General features: G+C 34.7%; 1 protein-coding gene across 4 annotated transcripts; it reads right to left on the reverse strand.

Moving 5' to 3' along the window:
• Positions 1-1,126: 1,126 nt before the first annotated feature.
• On the reverse strand, positions 1,127-9,041 carry LOC107830486 (uncharacterized). Of its 4 annotated transcripts, none has more exons than XM_016658052.2 (8): positions 8,658-9,041; positions 5,900-6,040; positions 5,595-5,687; positions 5,343-5,469; positions 4,210-4,319; positions 3,445-3,525; positions 1,887-1,966; positions 1,127-1,781 (listed from the first exon to the last, which is right to left on the reverse strand). In XM_016658052.2, exons 1-8 carry the CDS (start codon positions 8,961-8,963, stop codon positions 1,562-1,564), a joined length of 1,158 nt encoding a protein of 385 aa, XP_016513538.1. In that variant the 5' UTR covers positions 8,964-9,041; the 3' UTR covers positions 1,127-1,561. The 4 variants fall into 4 exon arrangements, with proteins under 4 accessions (XP_016513538.1, XP_075079439.1, XP_016513539.1 ...); XM_075223338.1 differs by having other exon boundaries at positions 1,127-1,786; XM_016658053.2 differs by having other exon boundaries at positions 4,231-4,319; positions 8,658-9,039.
• Positions 9,042-22,200: the final 13,159 nt, after the last annotated feature.

Raw genomic sequence — 22,200 nt, forward strand, 5'->3', positions numbered from 1 at the left:
GTTGGAAATCTCTATGGAATTATGATAAGATTGGAAGTCAATACAGATTCTTTCTGATTCGCTATTACATTTATTTGTAGGGGGGAAAATGAGATACGAAAAAGTTTGTTAAATGTTACATCTTTTCCTAATATAAAGTAAAAATGTATTAATGGTTGTCTATCAAACTTAATTATGGCTATAGTCCTACTAACAAGGCAGCTGAACAGATTAATAGTTTGGCATATCTTTCATAATAAGGGCAAAAAAGAAGCCACGAAAGCTGCATCTCAATTACAAAAGTTTAATCCTTGTTTAACTTCGAAGAATTTGCTTTAATTTTGTTTTTGCAAATTAACAAATTAGGACATGTGTATATTTGAACGAACGACTTGACCAAAAACTTCTTAATATCGCACAAAATCTAACGAAGAATATGACCTGAGAATAGAACCCACACCTACGTCCTACTAAAATTAAAAAGCATATGCTTATTCAGCTATGCTATTCATATCAGTTCCCCCACTTTCTTTATGAGGATGAGCATCTTCTTGATCCTTTTTTTTTTCTATCTTTACACCTGTTACATCCCTTGGACGCTAAATTGTGCCATAAAGCTTTCAGTATATCCCAATTTCGAACAAACAAAAAGATAGAGACAGGCTATTTTAGTAACAACTGCCCTATGGACATCAAGTCAATCTAATCCGACTAGACATTGATCCATGATTGAAGGAGATGTCCACCCTTCGGTTATTAGTAGTAGTTGATATCATCCTTATTAAAATGAATCTCATGTTTTACTCATAATTAAAAAATTCAATAATCGATCCTATGGACTTATGTGATCTCACGACAGGGAATAGTTTATAGGATCAAGTAACTTGGTACTGATCAAAGCTTTCTGTCATTACTACGTGTATTTTTTTTAATGATGAACCCAATACAACAAATTATGGATCTAAAGAGCGTATAGATTGATATCAGGAGAAGAATTATAAGTAGAGCAAAAGTCGGATCTAAGATCTAAAATTAGTGCAGAATATCTTTATAAAGAAATAAAGTTAGCTGTTGCAGCATCAAGCGTCATTTGCATTCTGGAGAGCTCAGAACCCTAACCTGATTTATTTTAAACATCAATCGATTCCCTTCTCAAAAACCATTGCTTCTAATGAAAGGATTTTAAAGTATAACCAAGAAAACAAAAGCAAAAACAGAGGATTCCGAGTATGCTCATTACTCAAGAACCAACTGTTGTTCCTCTGATGTCTATTTTATATGACTACCACCAGCAGTTTCATGACATTTTCTTTTGTAACTCAAAGACTGTCCCTACTAACATGGAGAACAGCATACCTATACGGAGACAGTTTCATGACAGTTCGTGACAAAAAAATTGTTTAAGAACCGGGAAAATCAAAACTGTCCAAAATGATCTGGATCTTCTGAGCTCAAACTGGTTATTCTTTCTCTATGAAAACATGTTAGTCCTATTGACCGTCTGCTCTGTGTATGTGGCATAGCATCTTCAAAATTGCTGATGTCAATCTGCCAGAAAGGTGAAAAACAACTGCTGCTATTCTTAAAGGATGTCGCGATTGTGTCTTTGTTTACGGGTGATGGACCTACCCATGCGAAGCCGTCGAGCTGTAAGTGCTTCTAACAAAACTTCCACTGCATCTTCAATTGCTTTAGCCTGTTTATCCAGTCCATAGGAAACAAAATTTGGAAGGTCATGCAGCTCATCGAGGAGGCCTATTGCCGCTGCTGCTGTACATGTGCGATCCCATGATGGTTGCGGTCTTCCCTTGGCCAATACATTACACATGAGTTAGGAAAGGCAGAAAGGCAAGTACTAAAGAGGAACGAACACAAAAATAAGCTGCAGTTCGGATCATGTGATTCACCTGAGTTTATGCATCAAGGATGCTCCTGTGTTCAGCATTATGCAAGGAAGCTCATCACCCCACATTAACTCGTACCGGTCCTAACAATTAAATATCTAAGATCAACTGTTTTTCTTTGGGAAATTGATCCACGTAATCAGAACTTAAATGAACCCTAAAAGGAAGGCAACTTTGGCATGACAGAAGAACTAAAGAATACTGTGAATAACTAGTTATACAAAGTCACTCATCTCTATCCAACTAACAATCTTGTACTTTTAATACACGTGGTTCTCTTTTGTTTACCTTATCTATTAAAGCAAAGCAAAGTACAATGTAATTTTCTAAGGGACGGAGGGGAACTTTGGCATGATAAGAGAAATACTGTGAATAACTCGTTGTGCCAAGGCACTCATTTGGATCCAACAATCTTGTACTTATACATGTGTTTCTCTTTTGCTGTATTGCTAAATGTTTAACCAATAACAATGTACTTCTCCGTCATCAGAAGGGAAGGGGGTTCTCTTTGGTGGATTGAAGGCATTTAAGTTCTCCAATACACAGTAGAGGATTGAGTATCAGGGATTTGAGGGTCTTCAATAGGACCCTCTTGTACGTGGCTTTGAAGGTTCGGACTGAGGAAGATATGTATTGGAGAGTACTCAAAGACAAGTATGGAGTGGATACAGGCAGATGAAGAACCCCTGCTATAACTAGTCCATAACTCCATAGCTCAGTTCTTTGGAGAGACATTAACAAAGGGATGGGTGGACTTTTATAAAATATTAGGGGAGAGGATACGTTTGACTGCAGTGATATGTTTCTCAATATCAGGTTTTCGCAGATGTTCTCCGTCTCCACGGGAACAAAAAAGGAAAGTTTGGCTAAGGAGATGAGGAGAGCAGGGGTTGAGGCCTTTTGAGGTATCCAGCTTAGAAGGTAGAATGGAAGAAGTTGGAGACAGGTGGAATTGGAAAGAGAATGGTGGTAATTTTACTGTAGAATCATTTTACATGTTTTACATAAGAGGGAATAAAAAGCGATCTTAAATTATCAGGAAAAATGATTACATATTGAGAGATAGAATTGCCAGTCTCTAGATAACTATTACTATATGCCACTTACAGGTGTGCCCTTTTCTGTCAATAGAACTTACTTTCACCCATCAAAATAACTTTTATACAAGTAAAACACAAGAGTTTTTTTAACTTCTGTACACTGAAGATGCAAGAGTTCTGCAATTTCAGCTCTTATACAAATTAATTGTCTTTTTTTCTCCAGATAGAGCTTTATTAGCAAATTTATGTGCTCTAACATGCAGAGCTGCAGTTGAAATCTGTGCATAAATAAGTATGTGAAAGTAACAAGTTATCATCACAAGACGCAGAAGCTTTTTCAATGTCCAATAATATAATCTCATTAATCTAATTGGTTAAAACTTAAACCTCAATCTCAATTTATTATTTCCGTTCTTTTTCTTTTATCTCTTCTTTTTTACGTGCTGATGAAAAAGTTCGTCGCTTCATAATGAAAACTTGATTTTAAAGCAATAAAGAGTTACATTTGCTGGCTGAAGTACCTTCAAACGGCTGAACATTGCACCCGAATTGCTCCAGGTCCCATCAATTAGAATAAAATTCAAGGAATGGCCTCCATCTGTCTACAAATAGCAGCATAAACGTCAACACTCATGCAATGGAAAATGAGAATATCACATAGACAAGTTGACAGGATTGATCGCCATCACATGGTTTAAGCAGCAAAAGTACACTCACACTACCATTGTATGAAATATTATTAGCAACCACATGTTCAAATAAATCTGCATGGCACCATGAAAATACACGCTTAATAATCATTATAATGACTCTTTCAGTGCACTTCATCAAAGTAGCCAGCCCATACTTTTAGCCAAGGATAAAGGATGACTACTTAGTAGTAAGGACCCTCCACCTCCAAATATAAAGTGGGAGTGAGTCACCAAGGGAGCAAAAAAGTGGAGAGGCCCTTGTAGGCTGCTAAGTAAGGCGGATTTGGGAGGGTAGAGTATATCATAAAGAGAATCTTTCGCTTGATGGAAGAAAATAGCTGAATCTTCCTCTTTCTTGAGAAGAGAAAGGGAAGTACCACCAAATTATATCTCCAAAGCTCCCTTATGGGTAATTCCATTATTTTCTATTATGGAAATTATTTGGAAGACTTTTCACTTTCCTCAAAGTCTCAAATAATTGCTTCCAGAAAAAGAAGCAGGTGAATGACTCTCCATTCCTACATTTGCTTCCCTTTGTCACCTTGTCAATGACAACTTGGCCATATTTCCATGTCAAAAGTAAGGGTAGCGTACAGTTTCAGGAGGGCATTCTACATGTGAAAAAGAAAGCTCGGCCATGCTATCCTTGACAGACTTCGCTGGTGCATTCTTGTTGGGATAAAGGCACCAAACCTTATCTTTTCCTGAAAATAATGTAAAATGCGAATCAAAAGCTAAATTCCCTGCAGGATCTGCCAAAAGTGAGAACAGAATACACAGCATTTTCCTAAAACAGAATACATAACATCAACTTAGCTCCATAAGCAATCTTCTTCTTTGATGCTACATGAATGGGGTCAATCATAATGAAGTATTCTGCTAATTTTGACAAAACGGGAAAGAACTGTGATCATTCCCTCGTTATCATTAACATTTAAACATGGCATCAAACTTCAGTTTGCCTGTACCTACTGCTCTTCAATACATCGTAGAAAATTAACCCCAACAAGTCCATCGGATGACTAAGATAATAATTGTTTTTTTTCTTATTGTCCAAGCGAGAAATTGTCGGAAAGAATTGATCAAAACTGATAAACATGCTAAAAACAATTACAAGGGAAACTAACAAAAAAGTAGCAAAATTTTCTACTAAAGTAGACTCGTCGAAGATGTGGTGCCCCAGGTATCTTTGACATTTCCATGACTCCTGTGTGGTAGAGACAGAGCACCCACCTAGTTATTTGCTCAAAGGAATGTACATGCATACATGCCTAATTCAATAGTTCTCAAGAAATCTCAAATCTGTCTCAACACTCGCATACCAGTCTACCAGACACATGCTTACAAAGTTGAATTTGGTAACTACTGGTTTTGAATTATTGGTTAACTAACAGATTGTATAGTATTGTAGCTATTAAAATGTAATTTTTAGTTTCCATACCTGTTTTTGGGACACAGATGGTCACAGGTACTAGGGCACAACCTCTCACACTCTTGGCTAAATTACATAATCTGTATCATTTTACCAACCACAACAAGAGGTCTACTCCAAAATTCTGTAGTAAGCAACCTTTTTCATACAAAACATAAGCATCCATTTTTGGAATCATGTGGTAGTTACGAGCACTTTTCTGACAACTTCAAGGGATTATACTTGGACAAGCTCTCTAGCTGCTTCATTCGACTAGAGTATTAAATTACCAAACAAATTAAAATAAAATGAAGACCTGCAAGCTTCAATGCACCCCCCATCATTTCCTCATGTTCAGCTATTCCATAGAGGCACAAAGTAGCAGCTTGAATGCCAAATACTTGCCACAACAACTTCCCTGTGTTATTTTGTCGCAAGAAATCCTGCAAAAGAACAAATTGATATTCATATAAACATTCTTATACAGGAAGAATTAAGTGTGAAATAAGAAGAAAATGAAAGGTTGTAAAGGAAAAACAAGAAAAAGGATAGAAAGAAAAGTTCGTACCTTTGGATGCATATACAACCAAAACCGTACTCGATGCCAAAGAGGACATGAAATAAGTTTTGAGCACATACAATCTTCTGAGGGAAGCCAGCACTTGAAAAATTTACAACAGAAACAAAACCAGATGTGATACCATCAAAACCTATTTGTTTGTCAAACAAGAAAAAACAAAAGAAATTTTCTAAGGCAAAATGTGCAGATCACAACATACTTATTCTTTATGCTTTCATGCAGAATATATCTCACACAAAATACAAGAATAAAATCTTAAAACATAACATTGATGTGTCAAGCAAATAGTTTACCTTCTGACAAAGGTAACCCCTACTTCCAAGCACACGACATGCAATTTGTCGAGCTGAAAAGAATTGGAGTTTCGTTTCTGAATCACCTAAAGACTGATATGTTGCTCTATGCTTTTTATCCTCTTGCACCTTGAAGTCACCCTAAGGATCAGAACAGAATTATGAGCTAATAATAATCAAGTAATTATGAAAGAGGCAAACAAACCCGAGGTAGAGCAATGAAATTTCTTAAAGAGAATAGGTAGTCATTATGAGGTCACCCGGCACCGTATATATTTATTTAGCATTACTTCCACTTTGTCATATATTTGCAGGGGCGGAGCTATAGCAGTGGGTGCGGGTTCGGGCGAACCCAGTGACTTTTTCTTGAACCCTGTATTGTATTGAAAAACTCATAGCTTAAATAAAAATATGTCACGCCGAACCCAGTAACAAAATGCATCTGGGTACAGTGGTAAGGGCCGTGGGTTCTCATGGAAAGCACACAGGTTCGAGTCCCCTTGAAAGCAACACATTTTTTTGTGTTTTTTACCAAGTTTTCTTTTATTTTTTTCAAAAAAAAGAAGCACAAACTAATTATAAAATAGAACGAAACGACAAAGCTCTAAACAAAGGAGCCTACTGGTTTCCTTGCAAAATCAGAATTACACTTTTCCTTTTTTGTAAACAAAAGCTCCTCCAAAATACTAAAACAAAAGAAAAAAGATGCATCTTCACAAATTTGCACCCAAATCAAAAAAAGTTAGGGTTCTGTTGTTTAGAACCCACACACTTCATATCCTAACTCTGCCTCTGTATATTTGATCTCTCTTTCCGTGTATGAAGTGAATAAAAGCTGAGAGGTCAAAAAACTTTAACTCCAAAATGTACTTTACCGCAATACCGCTTAATCCAATTTTATCTTTTTCCAATATTATTCATTTTCTCAAGGTAACATCATTGTTTTTTCATTTAAAATCATCAATTTTATGTATATTGTATTTAAATTTTATATAATACTAGAGTAAAATTAGACTAGATATACCAAGTGAGTTTTTCATTTCGCACATAGAAATACCACAAGTTACTGTAACAATTGGGTTGTCAATAAAGGATCTTTACTATATCGTTGTTATAAAATGGAGAAGTGCAATGCATGTTCTACAGCAAAGATGCAAGACCAGCAATATCACATGAGAGTGAATGTTAGGCCTTTGAGATCCAACTTACACAAATTGAATGTTGCAAGAATGCAAATATTAAGATGAATTTGTAATTATATAGGAGGAGAAGATTTTAAGTGATCACATCCAACAAAGGGTGCAAATTGCACAGAAAGAGTGAAAATAGCACATGTAGAGGATAAAGTTGTGGGAGTATTTTCAAAATTTTAAATAGCCATATGTCTTTTTATTTTACAAAGTGTCCTATCTATTTCCAAGTGGCTTCTTGCATGAAGCCTTAAAGCCAAGTGTTGAAGGGCTTTGACAAGTGGCTATGCAAATCTACCATGTGTCTTCATGCATGGAAGACTAGGTACACTTGTTAATATTAAAGCCAAGTGGACTAATATATTTGGACAAGTGTTGCTCTCCATACTTGTCATACATGCAACCTCCCTAATTGCCTATTGGACTAGCCATCATACTCACTCAATTCTCAACCGAGAATTCATCTTGCTTCTTCCTTCTTTATAGTTAGCTAAGCATTACTTTCTTCCTACATTCATTACCTATTATTATTAATTCTTCTCTCCAATTTTTGAACCTGCTGGATTTATTATTTGACTTTGCTGATTCCTGTATCCTCTAAATAAATAGAGGTAGGCTTGTTTAATCGTGGGGAAACATTTCACATTGCTGGAATACTTTCTTAGGACAGTGCCCAACACGACTCAAGCCAATTCGTGTATCTGCTCACAAATAATATTATTGCAGTATTGTTGTCATTTTCCCATGTCATTTCCCTACAAAAGTGAGGTCACCTAAGATGGTTGACCATGTATCATATAGACTTTTTGATTTACCGTTTCCACCATTGCGACAATATGATGATTTTAGTTGATAAAAGGATATGAGGTAGACCTAAATTCATATGAAACGGATGTGTCTTGAGAGATCTAAATATCTCAAAATCAATGCAAACCTGACAAAGAACCTAACATAATCGAAGTAAAAATTCCATATGAGTTAATAAACCTTAAAGCACAGGAGCTGCAAACACAGACATCTGCATACCTAGCAAACCCTACAGGGAAAGTGAGATTTAGATAAATTCTAATTTGCCTTCAAAGACAAATATTTAGTACTGGAATGAATTATACCAAAATAAAGAGCAATACTTGAAATGAAATAGACCTGATTCCTTACCAACCCTAATTCGTTTGGGATTGAGGCTAGTTGGTTGATATTAATAGAAATTGTTGTTAAAAACAGTTGAGAACATTTGGTTCAAGCAATTTGACAATCAACAATTAAACAGTCATCACTTTATCTAGTATCGACTAGTAGTACTACTGAATAAAGGGTCCATCAGAAAGCATTCTACAACGGCAGAGATGAGTACGCCCATAAGTGGCATTCAGCATTCCTACGTTTAGCATTGAATGTACTTTCTAGGCCCAAATACAATAGCGTGAATTATGAGTAAACCGTCAAGATAAAACTAACAAATTCACAATGCAAAAAATTGAGATTCTCTTTTTCTGACATTTTGATAGGGAAATCATCAAAGTTTGGCTAAAAAAACATTCAAATTTCAAAAATCGAAGTTTTTTTACCGAGAGTTTGCCGTGATTGCCACCAAAAATCATATCTGCATCACTATCTTTCTGCAAAAGCTTCAAGTCATCAACTACCTGAGTAACCATAGCGGGTATAGGAGATGTGGTACCCCACCCCTGCCATTCTTCAACGCTAATGGCAGCTTCTCCACTGCTGCTTACTTTGTGGGATTCTCTTGAAGGAGAAACAGAGGAATGCATTGTAGCTGTTGTTGTTGTAGACGTAATCGTTTTGCTGCAAAATTGATGCGGAAAATGGAACGAGCTTCTGAAGCTCAAGGGTCTTGTTGGAAAGAACAGCATCGTAATCGGTCAGTGGTGGGTGATTTTGGAATTTCCTTAACACTTTTACCCACTTTGGTTTAGATTCTCTTCCTTTGCATTTTGGGCCTGTAATATTGGGCTTAAATAGCACGGTCGAAAAATAATCATTATTTTGTTGTAACACGGAATGCTGAAATTCCAACACACGGAAAGTTCCAGCATAATATATTGGAGACTGGAGCATATGTGTATGAACTTCGAGCATATTATGCTGGACCAGTATATTATGTTAGAACTCCAGTATATTATGCTAGAAATCCAGTATATTATGCTGGAATATTTTTCGGATTTTGAATAGTGTTTTCATTCAAATTTATCTTTACATAAAAGTGGCTAAATTACTACTATTACTTTTAAAATTGTGGCTATTTTTCAATTACCACTTGTAAATCTGGCTATTTTTAAATTTCGAGCAGTGAACCCAACCTATATGTTATTAGCCCAACCCAAAATTAAAGGGCAAAATACAAAATTGGCCGGTTAGGCGAATTGCATTCTCTAGCCAAAAAGTACATAATATGTATATTTTTTGTATGTAATTCACATATATATAAAAAAAATATACATTTTGTTGGCTATATTTTTGGAAAATATACATTTCTCAAAATTAAACTCCTTAATCCATTTATGACCATTTTTGTCGTACATCATGGAACATTGTATATGCAATTCCACAAACTCTACCCTTTTGTTTTTTTTGATAACCGTAATAGTCGAATCATCTTGTATGTACGTCGACTAATTCCACAAAGTATTTGCCACCTCGCACTAGCAACAGATACTCTTTTGTTTCCTTTCAATTTGTTGTACGTGCTATAAAAAAATAAAAGTGGATTCTATGATACAATATAGTATCTTCAAATGTAAATATATTTTAGAGGAGAAGCAAATGTGAGTAAAAAATATCGCGTCTATTAAATTGTAATAGAACACTTCATTCTCCTCGTTTTTAATATTGAACGTATTCTTCCCCTATTTATTACTTTCCTGCAAATAAAAAATAATGGAACAAGAGAAATGATAATTGACTTCCACATAGGAGAGAACTTTGTGGTACAGGTATACTCTTAAACCTTGAAGCTTCTCAAAATAGTCACTTAAGTTTGGGGCTTCAATCAAGGTAATCAACATATAAGTTGGAGCATAAAGTTGATGCACGTATGGTCTAGTCCAATAGAATCGGTCTAATATTTGATGTGCAACAAATAAGAGAAAAATCCACATTCGTCTTTTAAGATTAAGGCCTCACTTAAAATGGTTCCTAGGGCGGCCCTTCCATAAAGCAAGTAAAATAATTGCTTTAGGTTCTACATTTATGGGAGTCTCATTTTTTTATTACACGTAATAAGCTATGTATAAGTTAAAAATGGTATATGAAGTGAAAAAGTTAATTTTTTTTTTTTAACAAGTATAGAGAAGAAGGATTTGCAACTGATACAATTTTTGCCAAGAAAATTGCACTTAAAATGCATTTTGAACCCGAGTTTCGTAAAAAAACGTATGATATATCGGAAGTAACAATTTGATGAGCATGCTGATAATAAAATCTCAAAAAATTTCGAAGAGTACTTTGGAACTGATTACTTTATACATAGTAGACAGGGCTATTTTACACTTCAAAATAGATTTGAACAATTCAAAGCATGCGAAAATATTTTTGATCTTTTATTTAACGATTAAAAATTAAAATCACTAGATGATGAAAATTTGAAAAAAAAAATATTGCCTTAATCTCGAATGTTCCTTAAAGCATAATAATCAATTTGATATTGATGGTTTAGTCGTTTAGATTTATTTTCGGAACAATGTTAATAACTCTTGTTTCCGCCGTTTTAGCGGAAAGAAATTTTCAAAATTAAAATTAATAAAATCTCACCTAAGATCAACAATATCTCAATAAAGATTAAATGGATTAGCTATATTGTCAATTAAGAAAGACTTATTAGGAGTTATTGACTATAAGAAAATAATACTAATAATTTTGTATCTAAGAAACACTTGAAAAATAGATTTCAAATAAATAAATATTTTTTTTTAAAAAAAAAGTTAAGACCCCTCATAAAATTTGGCTTTAGACCACAAAATTCGTCGGACCGCCCCCTTCCTAATACATTGAGGTGAGGCAAAATGCTACATCTAATTGAATCCATTATATTTAACGAAATAATTAGTAGTATGAATCTATAGCCTTAAATTAGTGAGAAGTGAGGACGAATACCAAAGCTATCAATGAGTCCACTATTATTTTGTAAGTGAATACATACTCATCCTATTAGAGTGTGTTAAATTCGAGAAATATATATTTTTAACTGCTCTAAAAAATAATAGCCGATGAAATATATATATATATATTTTATAAGCAAGTATTATATACGTATAATATATATATTTTAATATACTATTTAGCTAGTGAATATAATTAGTTTTGACCAGCCAACCAATTTTATATTTTGCCTTAAATTCTTGCTATCAAAGGACATGACCAAACTCGAAAAAGGGGTAATGCATGTAGATTAGGTCACGAGCTAAATGGTCAAAATCAACTGTCCAAAAATCAATAATCTTTTATAGTAGATTAGGTATTATTGTTAGCAAACCAAGTCAATGAGATATACCTTAATTTTTTCTCTTCCTATTTTCTAATTATTTGAAATAACAATATTATCTAATCGTATAAAGCATTATAGTTTAATTCAACAAATAATTCGAAGAGTGAGTTGAATAATAATGCTTTGCTTTGTCGGTGACGCTACCAATTATTCTATCTCCGTGATACATTTAATTTGCTCAACTATTTCTATCAAATTCCAGATTCCAAAGGGATTTAAAATACCAAGGGACTGGAGAAATTTCTTCTAGAAAATTAAGTTATCCAAAAGCTTTTTGAATGAAAATTTGGGGAAAAAGTTGTGTTTGGATTTACTTTTTGATAACATATAATTTTTAGAGCACATTTGCATTGACTTTATAAAGATCCATCTTGCAATCGCTTTTGTTGTTCGAGTAATATTTTAGTAGTTTGATTTGCGGAAAATATAATCTATTTATAAGGATAAATCGTTTCTTTTCAATTTTTGTCGGAGTACTTCAACTTTTGTGCACTGATAATATATTATTTTTTTATTCCACCATCTAATTAAGTTACCTGCCGTAAAAAGTAGTACTTAGTTATTTATAAGGAGCATGGTCTGGTAAACTAAAAGATGGAAAAAGAATTCTATAACATGTTAAATTATTAATTTGAATTAACCTTCGAAAACAACAAAAGGATAACACTAGTTCTATGTTTCTAGTAGAACTTTAGTCTTAGCCATAGTAGTTTATGTAGTTCATGATAATTTTAAAAAATGGACAAATAGATCAAGAAATTTCCATTTTAATTTGTGGTGGGGATCGGATACATAAATAAATAAATATCATGATTGATGGACAGAGAATGACAAGTCAATTTCGAATTTATGTTAGTCTTGATGTTTTCAATTTCCATTAAAATTCTTACACCTAAGAAAGAAAAGTATGAACTTATGCTTTCAAGCAAATGCCATCCACTAGTCGTGATTTGGGGAGAAATTCAAAAATAACCAGATTTACAAGTGGTCATTCAAAAATAGCCACAGTTTTAGAAGTAATCGAAGTTTAGTCACTTTTCATGTAAAGATAAATCTGAACGAAAACACTGTTCAAAATTCGAAAAAATACTTCATTATAATATACTGGAGTTCCAATATATTATACTGGAACTCCAGTATAATATATTGGAGTTCCACTATAATATACCGGTCCAGCATAATATACTGGATATTAGAACACCGGTGCTCCAATCTCCAGTATATTATACTGGAACTTTCCGCATGTTGGAGTTCCGGCATAATATGCTGGAAGTTCATACACAGGTGCACCAATCTCCAGTACATTATGATGGAACTTTCCATGTTGCAGCAAAATAGTGGCTATTTTTCAATGACTTTGCAAATGCTGACTATTTTTGAATGACCAGTCCGAAAACTGGCTAGCCCGCGCTATTTTTACCGTGATTTGCTATACCAGAATATGCAATAAAGGAGTAATTGTATTTTCTAGAAGGGAGTTTCACAAATAGACCACATCTCTAATTTTTAAGAACCTTCTTACGTTATTTGATTTTTCTTTCTTTGAAATAGCGATATTTTTGTACACCACTGATTTTCCATATTAGTCGATTGTCAAAAAGGCTGTCATGTTACTGAAAATAGGCAATGGTCCTGCTATTTTGTGTGTAAGCTAAAGTGTATGGTCAAGCTTGTGTGCACATTTTCTATCATATAACATCAATAATACTAACGCGTGGGAGGAAATAATCCTACATGGTTTTTTATGATTTGGCTAGAAGAAAATAACTCTAGATGTCATACGTTTCATTCACTAATCTTGTGTATTTTGCTAATCTGTCGTAAAAAGATAGTAATATAACTAAAAGAATATCTATAATGGATCACAAAATCAAATCACTAATGTAGAAACTACGAATTGATGATTTGATTTTGAAAGTAACTTGGTCTACTCATATGCGTTCTACCAACCCTCGGAATCGTCTTCGCAAACAAAAGGAAAGCAAAAACAAAAGATTCTTTTTCTTGTCCACCAAGCACATCCCATTTTTCCATTTTTCGTACTGAGATTTTTATCTATTAGCGAAAATAATATATATACACCTGTCCCTCGGTGTGGTCAGTACTCCATACTATCGGACAACGAAGTTTATACTTGTTCACTAATTATGACGGTTCACCAGGGCCTCTTTCTTCTTTCCTTGACGGGAATTTCGCCCGCATTGACCGGACAAAGGTTTCAAAAGAGCATTCCATGGGTCAGCCATAGCTAGAACCTTCCTTCTTGCAGTCAGCTATATAACTCACGCAACAAAGGTTCGAGCAGGATGGCGGTTAGACGAAGTGTGTGTGTGTGTATATATATATATACACACACACACACACGAAAATGATAAATGGCCAAAAGTGCATGATTTTAAGTGCATTTTCATCTCATTTGTCGTGTGAGTTGTGGGAGATTACAGGATATTTGAAGTAAAATATACTCATTACGTATTTCTTATTTGTGGAGTGAACTTGAATGATAATGGAGCAAAAGTTATCAAATCATTACAAAAAGGAGAAAAATGAAGGGATTGGGAGCTCGTCTATTCTCGTGTGTGGCACGAAAACGAACGCGAAAAAGGAGAAAATTGAAGGCACAAAACAACGAAGTGAAGCAAAGGCACGGATTGCTTCACGAAATGGAATAATTTCAAAAGTTGAATCCACGTCCATGGGCGCGCGATGCGCGAAGGCAAACACGGACTCCAACTTTCCCGTCCGAAGTGGGATGGAAAAGTTCCACCCTTTAACAACCCTAAGTGATATAAATACATCAAAGAATGGCTTTTTAAAGATTACACAACACCTTTGAAGGCAAGAACAAGCAAGGAGCAAGGCAGAAGATTCGAAAATGAGTTTTTATCTTTCTTCTTCCTTTTTCTATTATTGGTGATGAATTCTTATATTGTAGTTGTGAAAATAATTATGAGTAGCTAAACTCTTTATTCTAGGGTTTGATGGAACCTCTTGGAGGATGAATTTTTATTGCATTTAATATAAGTTGCCATTGTGTCACGCCCCAAACCTGGGGAGGCGTGGCTGGCACCCGGTGCCGTAGTGGCCAGAGAGAATCACTATGTAACTCATTCATTCCTTTTGTAACTATTATGGGCCTACATGGCCACAACTCGTAATGTACAATTGAAAGTGGGCAAATATTATATTAATGAAGCATCATTCTTAAAACATGAATACATATGGGCCGTCAAGGCCTCTGACATACTGTACAATCTGAATCTCTGTCTATAAAGCCTTTAAGATTAACTGACATCAAAGGGGACAGGGTACCGGCCTACTCATAAGTCTGTAACAAAATTCTGACATGATGACTCATAGACTCGGCTATACTCCGAATGAGGTGGAGTCTTATCGATCCTTCGTTGAATGCCAATCTCGTCTACTGGTGGTGCATATATAACACCATAACCTTTTCTCATATCCCATATAAATACATATATACGCGTATATAACGCCATTTGGTCATGAGTCAATGTAAATGAATGCAATGCATGATAAGTACGTTAATAAAATCTCTTGGAGTGTCATAAGACCATTATACCTTTGAATAATATCATGAAGTAAACTTTTTTCAACTTACGTATTTTTCTGAGACCTATGAACATGTGATAAAATAATAGGACACATGGAAATTCAAGAATATAGGTACCTCTAATACTTCTATGAATAGAGTCATTTATGGAAGTTGTGCATTTGCTCTTTTGTTTGTGTCGTATAGATCATGCCTGTAGACATGTAATTTTTGACCCACACATTAGAATTACATTTAATAGTCCTAGTATTTTTAGGATATTTATTTGAGTTTATTTCTATTGGATTTTACTTTATTATTAAATTTAATTCATTTTTAGGCATACAAATTGAAAAATACAAAAAAAAAAGTAGTTTCATTTTTCTATTTAATTCTGTATTAGGTATTTTTAGAAAGACATATTACTTTCAACCTATTTTTATTCTTATATAATCCTTGAAAATACCAAAATGTAGTTTCAACTTTCATTTTTAGCTTTTATTTTAATATTAATAGTTTATCAAAATCAATTAGAAGTTTTTACATTTTTGTAGGTATTTAAATTGGATTTTCAGCTTTCTTTTGGCCCAATTTTGACAAATAGAGCCCCAAAATTTAACAACCCAATTCCTTAAGCCATCAAACCCCTTGACGGCCGTTCGACCCCCTGACTCGCCCCGTTTTCCCCTCTAATCTTGGCCTTCCATTAACTTTGATCCAACGGATCCAATTAATCCCCACATCCATATAAAAACCTAGTTATAACACCTTCCCACAAACCCTAAACCTAAAGAAACCTAACCCAACGGCGCCCACCCCTCTCACACTCTCTGCCGCGCCTAAACCCACCCTAAACCCATCGGAAAATTCCCCAAATCATCACATGGTCCTCCTCCTCTCCTCTCCTTCTTCCACGTCACTCAAATCATACAAATCTCATCATTTCAATTCGATTCACGCGATTTTCTTCCTTTATTTTCTTTGCCTAAACAAAAAATTCGAATCCTTAAGATAAATGTTGGAAAATGGGAGCCGTTGGATTGAAATTTTGATCCAAGACTTCCATTTTCTGATTTTTGTTTACAAAAAGTGATTTTCGAGTTTTGTTGGGGACCACACACGTTTCTTGGAGAAGAGGAGAAGAAGATTCGAGAATGAGCTATATATTTGGGGTCTAGACAGAAAAATTGGAGAGAGGGGAGGAGAAAAAAGGTTTGGAAAGAAGCTAGGGTTTGAAAAAAGAAAATCTCTCCTTCTATCTTCATTTGAATTTTTTTTTCCAGATTTCTTGACTTAGTTTAATTTCAAAAAAAAAAAAAATACAAATACAAACGAAAAAAGAAAAAAAAAGATTTCTATTTTTCCTTCCTATTTCGGATTTGATTTTCAGTATGGAATTTAGCTGAGTTGAGGTGCCGATTCGAGTTTCTGTCCCGGGTCCGAGCGTGCGGTTCTTGCTCTCTGGCTGCTGTTGCTTTAGATTTCTATTGTCGGATTCACTTGTATTTGATCCCAAACGAAATTTAATTAAAAGTTTTGCGTGCTCATGTCTGTTTCTCTTACCTCTTTCCCCTTCTATTTTGATGTGTGATTTAAATGTATTACTGGACCTTTCTCTGAATTTCATTCTCATGTCTTGTTAGAATATATTTTTATATCCTTGGTTTGAGAAATCAACGTGTTGCTCCAGAAATCTTGGTTGGTCATCTATGTGACAATTTTGTTTTGTTTATGGGTTCAATAAGTTTCATTGTAAGAAGTCGAATCTGGATTTTAGATTTAACTTGAGGATCGGAATTTTTAGTTTGAATTTAACTTCACTTCAAGGAATGTTATATGAGGTAAAAAGATTATAGTACTATTTTTGAACTTCAATAATCTTACTATGGAATTTTACTACAAGATTATAATACCATTTCTTATCATTAATTCCTTAGCTTCCTGTTGGTTAGTACTCTTACCTCATGTTTGAGTTCACTGTCATTTTCCAGAAGAAAAGGTCAGCATGTTCATGAAGTCATAGTATCCAATTGAGGAGTGATTTATTGAGTTTTGGTCTCTAAAGTTGTTGGAATCTAATGATCGTGAAAATATTTTAATTTATGAAAAAGTTTAATAGTTTATTCACAAAGTGATATCTCTTGAATGGAATGATGTGACTCTTAATCAGTTTGAGTAACGTTGGCATACTAATATAGCCCATATATCATTTTGGTTAATACCCTTATTAATTGAATTTGTTTAGTCTTATTGGTCCTAGTTCTTTCTTATCTAGGTGTTTTAAGTTTTGGTTCCTTTAAGTTGTCTTGAGCTTCATCCAAGTCTAATACCATTTTGTTTACTATTTTCCTTAATGATTGATAGTTTGAGCTTAGTATCTAGTCAAATTAATTAGTTTTGGTTGTGCTGTTGCTTGACTGCCAGTTTGTGCCTTGAGTTTCTTTATGTGTTGATATTTGATGTTAGTTCACATACTAATGGAAAAGATAATGAAAAGAATTGCCTGTTGGTATGTGGGATTTGGGCTTAAATAGAATTAAAAGAAAATGAGCATTGGATTGGAGTGATTGTTCTGTTTTAGTTCTACTTTCCTTCTATTTCACTTTATTTTATCCGCTAGGAGCATGCCTAGGCCGACCACTTGGGTAGGCAAATTTTAGGATTTTGCTTGTTTTAATTTCGAGGCGAGAGGTCGGTCCCTTAGTTATATTCAGGGAAATGCCGCGTAGATTTTGTACATATTTTTATCCGGGGTATGCCCCGTAGTATCGTGTATTTGGAGGTCGTGGCAAATTTTGCGGAGAAGTATAGTATATTAGTATTTATGACTTTACTTTTATTTTTCTATTTTCTTTTATTAGGTGGGGATGACCTCTAGCCTCTTGTGTGTGTTTATTTTATTTTTGTGTGTTTTGGTTCAATTTGAATATTTTAAAAGCCAACGTGATCATGTACGCAACCATACTAGCTACGGGTCTTGAGGAGTGCCTAACACCTTCTCTCTGAGTCAATTTCACCCCCTTACCCAAATCTCTGGTGCAGACTTAGTTTTGGAATCCAAAGTGTTTTAAAAGGAAAAATTATTTTTAAAAACGGTGACCTGGCACACTGAAACCAATGCCAGGTGGCGACTCTGAGTTATTTCCTTTTGAACACGATTTTGTAACCTTTTAATTTAAAAACTCTTTTGCAAAACCCTTTTGTTATTTTTAAGAGGGTTCAGTGAAGTGTAAAAAAGGGGCGTGACAGCTCTGGCGACTCTGCTGGGGACTTGCGGGTTCGAGCTAGTACTTGATCTTGTTGGCTTTTTAGGATATTCGGTTGAGGTTTTTATGTGTTTTGTTTGCTTTATTTGATTTTTATTTTGTTTATGTCGTTTTATTTGCTAGTTGCTTATTTGTTTATAAATTGTCATCATTTGCATAACTCCGAGTCTTCTTTCTGCAACAAGTCTTCCGGAGTACGTTTGAGTGTACACGGCCTTTTTATGAGTCACCCGTGTCTTTAGGGGGTGGCGTGGGAGCGTGGAGTGGGCGGACAGCTAGAGCAGCCGCCAACGACCACGTGCCGCCCCAAATTGCCTTGTCTAATGAACCCAAATTGTAGGTTAGCATTTAGGTCATGCTTATGTGCATCATATCATTTAAACCTAGCATGGTTTGGTCCCAGGCACCGTGTCCCGTTGTAGGAGGCCTATCCAAATTAGGTCAAAATGGGCTTATGGCCCAAAAAGACATTTAATCATCCCTTTGTGCTACATGCTGCATCTCTTTAGGGGTAAAAGGATCATTTGGCGGACCAAAGATATTTGAGGGTGAAATATAAAATGAAGCAAGCAGGGCCCACTCACATTTTTCTTTCATAGTTTTCCAAAATTAAAAAAAAAGAATAGAAAATCCAAAAAGATTTTACATTTTCTATTATTTTTCAAAAAGACAAAAAATAGTTTTTCCAAATTAGTTGTATTTTTAAAAAAAAGCTTTCTCCCATGTCCGATCTTCCCGAACTACGCATACCTGATTCTCGTCTTTCGGGGCGGGATACGTAGGCAAACCACATAGGGTCCGGTCTTCCTAGTGTGTCTTAGGTTCTTGGCTTCGCGGGGTCTTAGCCAAATCTTGCATGTCTAGCTACCTCTGGCCACATCAGCCATTCCTGCAAAATGGGGCCATTTTTGCAAAGGTATCTCAGTGACCCATGTCTTATGATCTTGAGTCCACAACTAGGTGTCATATTACTTTAAGGTCCATTCTTTTTGAGTTTGCATCTTTAGCCACTTCTGGCCATATCGTTCGTTCTTGCAAAATGGGTCATTTCTGCAAAATTAATTTTGGACCATGATTATTGGGAGTTTGAACCCATATAAGCTTTAGTGAGGTATTTCTATGTCTTTGAGGTCACCTTTGTCAAGTTTGCACTTTTAGCCACTTTCGGCCCCTTAGGCCATTTTGCAAAAATAGCCCAACCGTCCCCTAGGAAAGGTTGTGGTGTCATATAATGTCTTGAGTCATTAACCATGTTTTCCCCATTCAGGTATGGATCCACTTACCAACGCTAGAGTATCAATGGTGGTCAAAGTCCCTAGAAGGCTAGTAAAATGGTGGAACATGTTCACATTACTCGAGCAGCGTGATCTGATGGGTAAATTAGGGACTCTTATTTCTTTGATGGACATCACCCCCCGTCCCAACCTTGTAGAAGCAATGATGACATTTTGGGACCCACAGGGAATGGTATTCAAGTTTGGGGATCTTGAGGTGACACCCACCTTAGTTGAGATAGCCGGGTTAACTCGCCTGCCATACCTAGACAAGGATTTGATTTATACAAGGGCTCATTCAAGCACCAAGTTCCTTAAGATCATTGGGATGGATTTAGAAAATCACATGGGATATTTGGATCAATCTTGGGTACCCTTGGACTTTTTGTTCGAGAGGTTTGCTCGTCCTACCGGGTATGAGACCTTCGTAGATGAATTTTCCATATCATATGATTCTTGGAAGAAGAGGCATCCTATGATTTGATAATTGTAAAATCCGAACCAACCCGACCTATGTACATCCCTACAGTGCTACAGATAATCAAAAGCAACAATTATAGAAATTATATTTTATTCTCTCTCTCCCATTTCGAGCTTCTAACTAACTATCAGCTAGGTTGAGTGTTTTATCTCTACAATGCCAGAAAATATATTGTCGCCAAATGACCAGTTGAACATTCTACATATTCGTTTGAGGTCCAATAGACGAAATTTTAAATGTACAGTAACTTTTTTTTTTAATCCTGAATGATAATTTTATTACTTCTTCGATTTAGATGAGCTAGTTTGACTCGGCACAAAATTTAAGAAAAAAAAGAAGACTTTTAAAACTTGTAATTTTAAAAGCTTATAGGGGTAGAAGCTTTGTTGGGATATGACATTTGCGTCGTTATAAAAACTTCTCATTAATGTTAAAATGGGTAAAATGAAAACTTTAAAGTTGAATTATCTCCAATTGTAAAAAGTTTCATTCTTGCAACGGACTAATGGAGAAAATATATTATCTAAATTGAAACAGAGGGAGCATTATGTTTGCTAAAATAGATGAATTAGCCGTTTTCACTAATTTTTGCTTCAGATCATCACAGTCGGACAATATTAGAAAACAAATATACTCCAGATGTTTTCTTCTCCCTCATTTTTCTTCCTTTAATAATGTTCTCACTTGGAATACCAAAACAGTGAAGTCTTTACAGATGCCACTGTGCTTGTGGAAACAGTAACATGACTATCATTCAGAAAATCACATGGGATATTTGGATCAACCATGTTGGATAATATAGCCTTCTCTTTTTCCAGATCCTCTTGTGCTGGATAAATTGCTTAAAAGCTTTCTGATTGTACTATGTGGTTTTTAATATTGTAATAATGGTAATAGTTTTATCCAAAAGTTCTCCTAACATGCCACCAATTTTTAAAGACCAATGAGTCATTCCTTGTTGCGACCTTACTTTGTGAATTAAAGAGTCATTTGGTTGATTATCTCATGCTGCCACATTTGGAGTGGGTGGGATACCTGGTAATTAATTAATTACCCGCATAATTAAGAAGTATTTAATGTCCCGTTACCTGGTAATTAACTAATTATCCGCATAATTAAGAATTGTTTCAAATTACTTAAAATTTTACTTATTTTTAATACACCTTATACATCCTACTATCATGGTCATATGGTACCACATAAAATAAATACATACACTATTATTTTTATTAAAATATCCATGTAAAATATACATATTTTCTCAACTTATAATTTTCCTAACCTCATATTATAAAGAGTACAAATTTACGTTCGCTTAATTCTTAAAAGGGTAAAAAGATAACCTTATTTTCTTGTGAGAAAATAATTTCTTTCTTTACAATAAAGAAAATCTCATAAACTTTTCTCATATTATGTGTATAATTTAAAACATATACGAATGTAGTAATATTAAAAACTATATAAAATTATATTCTTCAAGCCATTTTTTTTCAAAAATGTTCCACTCAAAATACTATGTAATATATATATATGTAGGATAAATTTTTGTTGCGTTTAATATAAGTTTGCCATTGGATTTTCTCTACTTGTTCAACTACATGATTATTGTGGTTGATTGAAAGCCCCTCAATTGACTGTGCCTATTTAGTGTGTATTACTTGAAAAAGGGTACATATTTAGGTAGTTGTTGAATAACATCACTTCTAACATATATGAGGGATCAATACGAAGAGTTTAAAGGTGGGATTAGGAATAATGAAACTTTAGTGCGATCTTAGTAAACGATAAACTAGTGCCAGCTAGCGTAGTTCGGAAGAATACGTCTATTAAATTGTTATATTTGCTCGAAAGAGAATTATGATATCTAAAGTGCTCACGATCGGTAGAGAATATCTAAGCAAATTTATAGGAGACGTTGCGGGGAGGATTCTGGCGAGAGGGGAAATCATAACCCTAGACCTTTCCAATCTTGTCTACAATATTTGCTTTGTTAGTAATAAAATTATAGCATTTTAGTTACCTTGATTTTAACT

The sequence above is a fragment of the Nicotiana tabacum genome, chromosome 10 (genome assembly GCF_000715075.1).
Source record: "Nicotiana tabacum cultivar K326 chromosome 10, ASM71507v2, whole genome shotgun sequence".
Classification (NCBI taxonomy): domain Eukaryota; kingdom Viridiplantae; phylum Streptophyta; class Magnoliopsida; order Solanales; family Solanaceae; genus Nicotiana; species Nicotiana tabacum.

What these genes read in the sequence shown, in the direction of transcription:
- LOC107830486 (XM_016658052.2), bottom strand. Translation starts at nt 8,963, where the DNA reads ATGCTGTTCTTTCCAACAAGACCCTTGAGCTTCAGAAGCTCGTTCCAT. An exon ending in GCAATCACGGCAAACTCTCG is followed by an intron (nt 6,041 to 8,657) that starts GTAAAAAAACTT and finishes TCTGATCCTTAG; the next exon opens with GGTGACTTCAAGGTGCAAGA. An exon ending in GGGGTTACCTTTGTCAGAAG is followed by an intron (nt 5,688 to 5,899) that starts GTAAACTATTTG and finishes AAATTTTTCAAG; the next exon opens with TGCTGGCTTCCCTCAGAAGA.